Source organism: Geotrypetes seraphini, chromosome 7 (genome assembly GCF_902459505.1).
Source record: "Geotrypetes seraphini chromosome 7, aGeoSer1.1, whole genome shotgun sequence".
Lineage (NCBI taxonomy): Eukaryota > Metazoa > Chordata > Amphibia > Gymnophiona > Dermophiidae > Geotrypetes > Geotrypetes seraphini.
Genome location: NC_047090.1, coordinates 116,718,805 through 116,730,835, shown reverse-complemented (window position 1 = coordinate 116,730,835; position 12,031 = coordinate 116,718,805). Strand labels below are relative to the sequence as shown.

At 43.3% G+C, this 12,031-nt stretch overlaps 1 protein-coding gene across 1 annotated transcript in view; it reads right to left on the bottom strand.

Annotated features, from left to right (window-relative positions):
- PLA2G4D (phospholipase A2 group IVD) overlaps nucleotides 1-12,031 on the bottom strand; it is a 45,752-nt gene that overhangs the window by 5,712 nt on the left and 28,009 nt on the right. The window contains exons 12-15 of the mRNA XM_033951263.1: nucleotides 11,622-11,729; nucleotides 8,527-8,721; nucleotides 4,984-5,150; nucleotides 594-780 (exon numbers count right to left, since the gene is read on the bottom strand). Coding sequence (XP_033807154.1) covers nucleotides 594-780; nucleotides 4,984-5,150; nucleotides 8,527-8,721; nucleotides 11,622-11,729 — 657 coding nt within the window. The remainder of the gene's footprint in view (nucleotides 1-593; nucleotides 781-4,983; nucleotides 5,151-8,526; nucleotides 8,722-11,621; nucleotides 11,730-12,031) is intronic.

Here is a 12,031-nt window from a genome sequence, read left to right as displayed (position 1 = left end):
CCATCTAGCCTGGAAAATTAGGGAAATCTCTTTTCTTCAAAATCACTGAGCTTTGGAATAACTTTCCTGCCCTGCTGGGGAATCTGGGCTCCTTCCAATTATTCCGAAAGCATCTGGCTATTCTCAAAAATGTAAATCTCGCTACTTCCTTATATTAAAGTTCCTGTAAACCGTGCCGAGCTCTATCTTTTTGGAGAGGCTGCGGTATCTAAATTAAGGCTTAGGGCTTCTTTTACTAAGCTGCTTTAGGGCTTTAACGCGCGGAATAGCGCGCGTTACAATGCCCCGTGCGCTAGACGCTAACGCCAGCATCTAGCTGTGTCGCGTGGGGGCTAGCGCGTGCTAATCTGCCGCGTGCGCTAAAAACGCTAGCGCACCTTAGTAAAAGGAGCATTTAGTTTAGTTTTAGCTCTGGCACACTAAACGGAGCAAACGTTTTTCGCAGCACATTATAACTGAAATTGTCAAATTGTAAAACCAAGAAAAAATTGCCTGTAATTTAATTTTGCTTTCTTTCCAGCATGGAAACTGTCTTTATTAGGTTTTCCTGAATTTAGATTATTTTTGTTTCCACTGTCTCCAAATGGACTCACCAGGTGCCTTGTACTTCTTGAACGTGTCATTCACCAAGGGGAAGTGAAGGATAACTGGGGCCTCGGGGTTCTCGTCATCCACAAACACATAGCACTCCTTAGGATTCTTTCGCTCCTCTTCGCTCAGCACAACTTTTGGAAAGCAGATGTCCTGCTTTGTGCAGTATTGGTAGGTCTGTTCCACTGACTAGATCACCCAAAGAATTAAAAAAAAAATATTAGAGCCTAAGCAAGCAATAACTTATCATGGAGTAGAAACTATGGTTATCATGGAACACCTTGGGGAACTTGAAGCAGAAAACTGATGAAAATACGACTAATCATAATAATAATAATAATAACTTTATTCTTCTATACCGCCATAGTCGTGAGACTTCTAGGCGGTTCACACCGAAGAGAGCTGGACAGTCAGCAAGTTACAATATGTAGAAATCCGGGATTCAGCATATAGAATCTTACAAAAGATAGTGAAATACAGTATATACAGCAAACAGAATCTTACAAAGGCACCGAAATATAATATATTGACTGTTAGCAAATGTTAGACATTTCAGATTTAAAAGCAGGAGTGGGCATATTTAGTGTTAGGTGTAGATACTTTTATTAGGTGATATTTCTGTTGAATAAGGCAGTTTTTATGGCTTTTCTAAAGGCATTATATGTCAGTCTTGCTCTATTTATGTAGCTGTCTAACCAGTGTTGTTTGTTTGCTTGGTACATAAAAGTTCTATCCAGAAAGGTTTTGTATTTGCAGCCGGTAATGCTTGGGTATGCAAATAGATTGCTGTTTCTGGTTTGTCTTGTAGGGCTGTATAGAATGAAGTGAGGTAGCAGGTATGTAGGTGCTAGTCCCCAAACCAGTTTGAAACATATGCAAGAGAACTTGAATATTATTCGCGCCTCCATTGGTAGCTAGTGAAGCAGTCTGTACTAGGGGCTAACATGGTCGCTCTTTTTCAATCCAAATATCAAGCGGACATACTGAAATTCGTCATAGGAATCATAGGTAACAGGCCTCTTTTGTCAAACTATTGGAATGTAGAGAAAGCTCAATAGTTTGCATATTTGCACCATTCCACAGATTGCACATAATTATCCACTGAATCCCATTGGAAAAGCAAGCCTGCAGGGCCACGAGTTTGATCATCCATGCCGAACAAGATAAGTGCAATATTCAATAGTTGATTAATGTAAAAAAGTAAATAAGCACAAGCAGGATGATTTTTTGTTTTGAGATCAGACACAATGGGGTCCTTTTATCAAGGCGCGGTAGGGGGGGTTTAACGCGCGGAATACCGTGCGTTAAACCGCCTGCCGCGCTAGTCCCTAACGCCTCCATTGACGAGGCGTTAGGTTTTTTGCTTGCCGCAGGAGTTAGCGCGTGATTAAATGTCTGACGCGCTCACCCCGCTAGCGCAGCTTAATAAAAGGACCCCAATGTGTAATAAGGGACCCATAAATGCAATGATGGTCCCGAAATGATCTCGCTGTGGCTCTCATGCAGGAGATAAGACACTGAGCACTTATATATTTATTTATTTATTTACAAGAAAGAATAATTCTAAGATTAGAGAATATATAAAAGAAGAATTAGAGTTTTGGATGAATTAATTAAAGAAGCTGGTAATCAATTTATAGGAGTTATAAAATATACCGGCAATACAGACTTTATACTCCTATTATTCAAACTATTGGAATGTTCAGTTGTAACCCTGAGCGTCAACAGAATCTACTACAGACCTTGGCATGGCATTATACCCAAATGGAAATATTCAAGTTAATGTTTTGCTTATTGAAATATTAATCATAGCTTTAGATATGAGCATTTGAGCACTTAAAATCTCAGAACATGTATTTGAGAAACTGTATTAGAAGTCAAGAAGGGTAGGTTTAAACCAGGGATCTCAAAGTCCCTCCTTGAGGGCCGCAATCCAGTCAGGTTTTCAGGATTTCCCCAATGAATGTGCATTGAAAGCAGTGCATGCACATAGATCTCATGCATATTCATTGGGGAAATCCTGAAAACCCGACTGGATTGCGGCCCTCAAGGAGGGACTTTGAGACCCCTGGTTTAAACCATTAATTTATTAGTCAACCGAGTAAAATGTTTATGTTAAGCTGCATGGGGGAAATTTTGAAACCGAGCAAGACCATCTTTTGATTTGTTCTTTGCCAAGAGGCCAAATATAGCCGCTCAAAACCTGGTCATTTTAGCGAGCGTGGTGAGGCTAGGGAGATGGGAGTGCACACATGCTCTAAATTTTCAAATCTACTGTATGCTCATATTTTCCAACATATAATCCATTCATTCACAGATATAGCAGAGCCAAGATAGACAGGTACTTCTGTGCCCATTTAAGTTTTAGCCAATTATCGAAGGAAAGCTACTCAGGCTGTTTATTGTGTATCTTGCTGTTAGGCCCTCATGGAAAATTTGCCCCCCAAAACACTGTAAACATGTACAAAGGTGCACTTTTCCTTTAAACATACTTCTTGACAGCAGTTTTATACAAAGAATTTTCTGCATGAACATGCTTCCTAAAATTAACTCTGTAGAGAGCAATTTTCAGTCTGCCCACATGGTTGTAAAGTCTGTGGATGCTTCTTACTTGCTCTGTTCTAATATTAAGCTCCAGTTATTTTACGCTGAATATATTGCCGCTAATTTTTGCCTTAATAACGTTATTTGAAAGGAGGAAAGAAGCCTCAGGAGCCCCGGAGAGCAGTGCTGCACCAAAGCTATGAAGGAAGGAGCCTCTATCATTGGCCATTAAAAAAACCTCATACTAATTCAACATGCAACATAAATGTGTATCATAAACGTATTAATAAGTAATCCTTTGCGAGCACAGTGAGTGAGGGCACAACTTGGCAGGATATTTTTCAGATAAGCACTTATTTCCATTTACTTTGCTTATTAGTACGTTTATGATGCATGTTTAATTAGTAAGAGGTTGTTTTTTGCCAATGATAGAGGATTGCAGGGGAGCCAGCACGTTTGCACAGTGCCTTCCTTCATAGCTTTGGTGCAGCACTGCTCACTGGGGCTCCTGAGGCTTTTTTCCTCCTTTCAAATAATGTTCTTATTAAGACAAAAATTAGTGGCAATATACTCAGCGTAAAATAACGGGCGTTTGATATAAGTATAGTGTAGTGTTTACTCCAGGTACTCCACTGGTTTTGAGGTTTGCTTCTTACTTGCAGCCTTTGCACCAGTTTTTTAAGAGAACCTATAGCTGCATTTACACTTTCAGAATTGCCTAAAGTAAAAGTTTAGACAATCCAAGGGAATTTCCACCTACTTCTTCCACAAGTACTGATTCTGAATACACCAATGTGCACTCTTTTAAAAATACAAAACTACTCCTGCTCTAACCCTCCCCCCCACACCCCTTTTCAGCATGCTCCTGTTGAATGTGGGCACTCTTTAAAGTTGAAAGGGGATAGATTCCGTACAAACGTAAGGAAGTTCTTCTTCACCCAGAGAGTGGTGGAAAACTGGAATGCTCTTCCGGAGGCTGTCATAGGGGAAAACACCCTCCAGGGATTCAAGACAAAGTTAGACAAGTTCCTACTGAACAAGGACGTATGCTGGTAAGGCTAGTCTCAGTTAGGGCACTGGTCTTTGACCAAAAGGGCCACCGTGTGAGCGGACTGCTGGGCGCGATCGACCACTGGTCTGACCCAGCAGCGGCATCTCTTATGTTCTAAGGTGCAAGCATTATTCCAAAACACGCTTTTCACCTATACCCAGATTGAGGGACTTTCAAATAATCCTTTTGCTTAACCAAACAAAGTTTGTGAAAATTCCTCCCCCCACCCCTGCCCCCAGACACCTGATACCAGTCATATAGGCTTCACATAAAGAGTCAATTGAAAGTAAGATCAAGCAGTTGCAAGAATCAATTGCAGTGTGAGGATTTTCTTCCTGTGGAGAGTTTAAATCATGGATGTAACCACAAGGGGGGAGAGGCTTCGGGGTCTAGACCCCCTAATTTGTGTTTGGAACACACATGCACACACATACCCATGCCTCACAAGTGGAAGTGCTCCTCCACTCGTGCCCACTGCTGTTTCAGCACTGGGTATCCTCCTCTCCACCATGTAAGCTCAGTTTTCATTAAACTGAGTATGTACTGGGGACAGAAGGGAGGCCCAGCATGGAGTTGGCAGTGGCTGCAGGTGGGAACAGCACTGCTGGCGGGGTTGGAGACCCTCACCAGCTCAAATATATGGGGGTTGCAGGGTGAAATAAAGGTTATGCTCCCCCTCCCGCAATCTTGTGCACCGGCACCCCCAAAATTGGAGGTCTGACGGCGCATCTGGTTAAAGTGAATTCTGTTCACAAATCATCAGCGCTACTGGAGAAAATTACATGAAAGTTACTTACTTTGAAGTGTCCTGTCAACCCATAATCGAAGGAGAGGATGACATCCACTTTTCTGGGCTTCCTTAGGAGTGGCGGGTAACTAGCATTTATGTAATAGGCACTGTCCACCAGGCATAGATCCTCTGCTAATGGTGTCAACTGATTAGGAGACGAATCCAGTTCTGTGTCTGAAAGACAGGTAGTAATTTGCTATCATTTCTGCATCTTCCTCTAGGAGAAAAGCCTTTCAAGTGTTCTATTTAAACCTTCCAGAGATAGGAAAGAAATTTAGTTTGCAAGTTAAGTAAATCCTAGATCTCAGAAAGAAATGTACAGTACTCCCCCGAAATTTGCGGGGGTTTCATTCCAGGAACACCCGTGAATTTAGAAAAACCACAAATGCAGTTTACGGGGCTGATCGAAGGCAGGAGAGGCAGGAGAGGGCATCTGGGGCGCCGGCAGGTGCTGAAAATCATTTGCGGTATTTTCTGACTGCCTCTTCCTGGTACTAAAATCAAGATACACCAATCAGGAGCTGCTTTGACACACTAGATAGCGTGTCAAAGCAGCTCCTGATTGGTGTAACCATGACTTTAGTGCAAGGAAGTGGCGGTCGGAAAATACCACAAGTTACTGAGTCCACGATTTACGAACTTGCGGGGCGCGGTGACTGTAATCCCTTACAGAACCTTTCCTGGCAGCCTTATAGTCAGTTTAAGATGACACAAAAACCAGCCTCAAACAACATCCAACCAAAATCAAAACTTGTATAGAACAAATGGATGAAAAGATGATTAAGCAATCTCCTACTAGAAAAACTTCTCATTATAAACCCAAAAAATTAAGGGTTAATACTTTTTCATCCACTAGATAAAATACTGCTTTTTAAATATTGTCTCTAAAGAAAACCATTCAAAGACTCCGAATCATACAAAATTCGGCAGTGCGACTGATTTTCGGTATAAAAAAATGGGATCACATAACTCCCTATGACCAAAAACTTCATTGGCTGCCCCTAGAAACAAGAGTGTTGTTCAAATCTGCCTGCGTTTGTTTCAAATCTATTCTTGGTTTGGCCCCCCTAAACCTGGTCTCACATTTTAAATTGGATAGTTCCACCAGGCCTACACGCAGAATAGCCACCCTATAATAAAAACCTGCCGATACAAAAAATTCCTTGACAGAACTCTTGCTTTCCAAGCAAGTCAACAAACTATACAATATCGTAAACGGCTACAATCTACAGGATACTATGGAACAGGACCTCCATACTTTAGAAAGTTGGTCCTCTATCTGGCAGCTGGGCTTCAACGCCAAGAAATGTAAGGTCATGCATCTCGGAAATGGAAAACCATGCAGAAATTACACCTTGAATGGAGAAACTTTGACCAAGACTATGGCAGAACGAGACTTGGGAGTGTTCATCAGTGCAGACATAAAGACTGCCAATCAAATGGAGAAGGCTTCATCTAAGGCACGGCAGATGATGGGTTGTATCAAGAGAAGTTTTGTCAACAGGAAGCCTGAGGTCATGATGCCATTGTACAGAGCCATGGTGAGACCTCATCTAGAATACTGTGTGCAATTCTGGAGGCCACATTACCGTAAAGATGTGCTCAGAATTGAGTCGGTTCAGCGGATGGCCACCAGGATGGTCTCGGGGCTAAAAGGTCTCTCGTACAAAGAAAGACTGAACAAATTGCAACTCTATACTCTCGAGGAGCGTAGGGAGAAGGGAGACATGATTGAGACATTTAAGTACATCACGGGACGGGTCAAGGTGGAAGATGATATCTTTCTTCTCAAAAGACCCTCGAACACAAGAGGACATCCGCTCAAACTCAGGGGAGGGAAGTTTCGTGGAGACGTCAGGAAGTACTTCTTCACGGAACGAGTGATAGAGCATTGGAACAAGCTTCCAGTACAGGTGATCGAGGCCCGCAGTATCCCAGACTTCAAGAATAAATGGGATACCTATGTGGGATCACTGCGAGGGTCATACCAATGAATAGGGTCGCTAGGATATTGACTTAATAAAGCAGGTCAGTAGAGTTAAGGGGGTCAGTAGAATTATAAGGGTGGGTCAATGGTGTGGGCAGACTTGATGGGCAGTAGCCCTTACCTGCCGTCATCTTACTATGTTTCTAACGGCTGGCTAGGCAACATCATCAAGCACTCCTCATCCTATCTTAACTTCAGAAAACTAGTTAAAACCAACCTGTTTAACCGATTTGTAACCAAGAACTCTTAAAGCCTTATATTCTACTTATATGTACTCGATGTTCCTACATTGTAACTTTTTTACTCTGTCTCTCTTCCTCCCTACAAATATTCATGTATTCAAAGACTTCATTGTTATTTTTTCACTGACTGTCCAGCTCTTCTTATTGTAAACCACCTTGAACTACTTTGGGTTTGGCGGTATATAAAAATAAAATTATTATTAAAACTTTGCCTTGGACATTTCACTTCTACTGGAGAGTGAACATGTCATAGTGTACTGGAAAATCAGATTATAGGACCTCTTAAGATCTATAAATCATTTCAGGTCCACATCCTGTACCATTGTTTCCATAATCATTTATGTTCACTCCTTCCTCCGATCCCTTGACACATTAAAAAAAATTTTTTTTTTTCTATAATAATGCCTCAACCTTAATCACTTCCCCTCCCAAGCGTTTTTGTTTTTGTTTTTTTTTTAATTTATTTATTTGATTTTCATTTAAGTACATAATTGTGCTTAACAGGGAATATAAAGAAATTACTACAACCAATTAACTATTGGATTTAAAAATTATAAATCAAGCCAAAACTGGCTAAGAAACAATTATACCTTAATACATAGTCCTCAAATAAAGTAGAAGAGAGGAAAGAGACAAGAAAGAAATTCTTCCAGGAAAGAAAACAACTTAACAATATTATTAAAGGAAATTAGAGCTGAATAAATTCGGCTTTAATTACAGACTTGAGTTATTCTATCATTCACGGTGACAGGTCAAAAACGCGCAAGACAATTGCGCGCAGACAAAATAGCGCAGACAAATAAGCGCAAAGACAATTGCGCGCAAGACAATTCAGCGCACCGACATTTCAGCGCAAGACAATTGAGCGCAGCGACAACTCAGCGCAAGACAACTCAGCGCAAGACAACTGAGCGCGCCACTAGAGGCCGCTTGACCATCGGAGGACACGCGCACGTACAGCACGTGAACACATCATCACGTCAACGTGTGTTATGTATGATTCCCTTGACTCTTTGCGTTTTCAACATAAATCACGTGAATGCATTTTCGTTACCATGGTTACGTTATCTCATGATATATATTCTCCGAACAGCATTTAAATACAAGTCACGTGAATCCCTTTCCCTTCTAAAAAGAAACGCAGCTGATCGGGGTCCAAGCGTTTTTATAAAGAAAGGCAACACTCATCTCTGGTGGATCCGACCACAGTCAGCGCTGATTTGTATTACAAACTCCCCTCTCATAAGTGCTTTTGAATAGTGATCAGAAAAGGTCCAAGAGCGGGCAGGCAGAGCTCGAAAGCTTGCTAGCTGAAATTTACCTCTCCAGCTGCAGAAATTGCTGTGCTGGTTGTAGGTCCTGTGCATCTGGAGGCCTTTCAGGAAGTTGTGATGTTCTCCATCTATGGGTCGGCTGGTTACAATGTCCCTCAGAGTTTCAGAAAAACTGTTAGAAGGAGTGAGGACACGAGTAGACAGATCACCAGACCTCTTTTCCCGCACTAGTGACTCCTCATCTGCAACAGTAAACAAGAGAAAGGGATGAAAGAGCTCCATAAGAAACCGTATGTGTCACTTGCCCGATTTCAGGGCCACTGTGCAGTGGCGTAGCGAGGGTGAGTGGTGCCCCTCCCCCACCCTTTTCTCCCCCAACCCTGCTCCTTCCCAACCCCCATCTCCCTGCCACGCACGCGCTTCCCTTCCCCTGTACCTTTTTAATTTTCTAAGTGCGACCTTGCTGCCCAGGTTGTGTTGGCTATCCCTCTGATGTCACTTCCTAGGCCTGGGGCCCGGAAGTGATGTCAGAGAGAGGTGACGCTGACATGAGCAACAAATTCGTAATGCTGCTCATGCAGGGAAAATTAAAGAGATACTAGGGCAGGGAAGGGTCAAATGTGTGCAGCAGGTGGGGGGTGGAGGGGGTCGGGAAGAAGCATGGGAACAGAGAGGAGAACGGGTGTCTGCGCCCCTTACAAAGACTGAACACAGGGTAGTCCACTCCCCCCCCCCTTTAATACGTCACTGCCACTGTGCCTTGGTCCTGTTTGTTTTCCTAAAACTCTGGTTTCTTATTACGTATCTCTCCTTTCACAACTCTTAGCTCAAAAAAGCAGATAGATGGCAACTTTCGCTAAGTCAGATGAGGACAACATACATAGGTACCTTTATAGCCACAAACCTTTAATAATATTGGTGGAGAAAGGAGAGGCCTAGTGGTTAGAACTATAGCCTCAGTACCCTGAGGTTGTGGGTAGAGAATGACACGGGGAAAAAAATCTGTTCTCATCACTGCCCCGTCAACGGACCACCGTCCCCTTCACCGCCCCGTCCCCGCCGTCCCCTTCACCACACCGTCCCCGAACCCGCCATCCCCTTTACCGCCCCGTCCCCGCCGTCCCCTTTACTGCCCCGTCCCCACAGCATCCACCCTTCCCTCTCGACACCTCATTACCGTTCAGCGGCCTGAGAATCTCCCTCCCTCCCCCTTACCTTCATGGCGTAAAGAAACTTAAGGGAGGGAAGGCGTGCAGTCACTTCCCTCCCTCCCTCCGGCCAAATCTATCTCCCTCCCTCCCCCTTACCTTCGCGGCACTTAGAAAAGAAACTGATGCCGGCGAAGCCTGCCTATGCCGCCCTGCAGTCGCGTGTGTATGGACGGAAGCTTCTCCTCTGACAATTGTCATTTTATAAACACAAATAAAACAGAGCAAGGTTCAACAAAACACATCTCCCCTCCCTTTCACAAATATCCCCTTCACTATTGTGAAAACTGAACAAACCAAATTACTACAGAATGCTACATAGAAAAATCAAGCTAACAGAATACTTTAGTCACACATGGCAAGAATAATGTTAGGGGAGTGCAACTAGGGCAACTGCCCCCTGGTCAGAGAGAGAGCTCTAAGCCAGCTGGAAGCTAAAGAAGCACAGCCTGGACTTTGCGGTCCCCAGTTATGTCTAATACCAGCTCTAGCAGGATGCATATTTCAAATCTGAAATATTCTAATCACAAAATATAAAATAAATTAATTTTTTTCTTTTTGTTGTCTGGTAATTTTATACTTCAAATCACATTGGTCTCAGGCTTTGGTTTTAGATTCCTTCTGTCTTCATCATGGCATGGCTGGCTCCTGAAGGTAAAATAGGCGCAAGAGGAGCTGGGGAGAAGATGCCGAGTCTGACAATGCACAATTTTTTTTATCACAGGAGTAAGACTTTTCACCGCTCCCGCGGGGCGGTGAAAGGTCTTGTCCCCATTCCTGTGGTAAACCAGTTGCAAATGTCTCCATTCCTGCAGATTTACTGCGGTGACCCGCGTTTTATCGCAGTACACGGTCCCCGTGTCATTCTCTAGTTGCTGCTCCTTGTGGCCCTGGGCAAGTCACACAATCTTCAATTGCCCCAGGTATGTTAGATAGATTTTGAGGCCACTGAGACAAATAGGGACAAATAACTGAGTACCTGAATGTAAACCACATAGACAATTAATAGGCGTTTATATATAGATTGAGAGGGAGACTCCTCAGAGACCCACATATTGTGGTCCTGTGGAAAACTTAGCCCCTCTATTAAGTAATGTGTCCACATTTAGAGAGGCTAAGGACAGAATTCAGGAAATGGCGCCCAAGGCTAGGTGCTGGGGTGATTCGTGCTACTGCACCAAGCAAACCTTAGGCACAGGCATTTAGGCCAAGAAAGCCCTGGCATAAATATGATAATCTTAAGCTGCTTAATGTGAATCTATACAGTGTGCCTAACATATAGAATCATGCTTAGCACCACACCAGACACCAATTTTTTAGGTGACATATATAAAATCAGGCCCTATATGCAAGTACTCTCTCTTTCCCAAGTGGGCTCGCAATCTTTGTACCTGGGGCAATAGAAGGTTAAGTGGCTTGCCCAAGATCACAAGGAGCTGCAGTGGGAATCAGACCCAGATCACCAGGTCCAAAACCCACTGCACTAGCCATTAGGCTACTCCTCCCATTAGCCAGCTATATCTTTTATGAATATTATGAAATAAACCCAAAAAGAAAGCTAAGATCAGTTCATGCACAATAAGCAGGCATGAAAACAGCAAGAACTACAAAGTAAAAGGGTCACCCACATTCCCAAAACGATAAGTAATTGAATCTGAATTGGTCCTGCGAGCGACATGACATGGGCATGCTGCTCTTGCCAGGAAAATTCAAGCGGTATGGGGGAAGGGGGGCATGTGTGCGACAGGGGGGCTAGGAAGGAACGGGGAGTGGAGAAGAGGTGGAGGAGGGGTGCCACTTCCCTGGGCATCACCCACCCTCGCTACACTAAGTGTATAGCCCTCAATGGAGACTATGTTGTTTAACTTGCTTTTTTACCAAACTTTTCAAACCACCCTCGTCCAACCATGGAAATAAGGAAAACAAAATATTACCAATTTCAGACATCCTATCTCGGGTCCAGCGGTGCCAGAAGTTCTCAGAACTCACAGCGGAAAACCAGGCATCAAGAAGATTTATTGAAAAGATGTTGCTCCACAAACCTGCAAGTGAAAACAGATACAATGGACTCGTGCTAATGACCTTTTAACATTTATTATCCAAATTGATTCTGGCCTACTGCTGCATCTAAAATGTGTTTGCTGAAGGTTGTATTGGTCTGCAGGGCTACCATGAGACAATCTGTTGGGCAAGTGGGTATTTGGAGCACTCCTGCCCACCTCCTAACCCCTTTCTCTACACCTACATGCTTCAGCTTCTCCTTTCTGCCTCCCCATGAACCTTGTTTCTGCCCCCCCCCCAACCTACAATAAATGTTGTTAACTGCTCTGTTATACTTCATCTT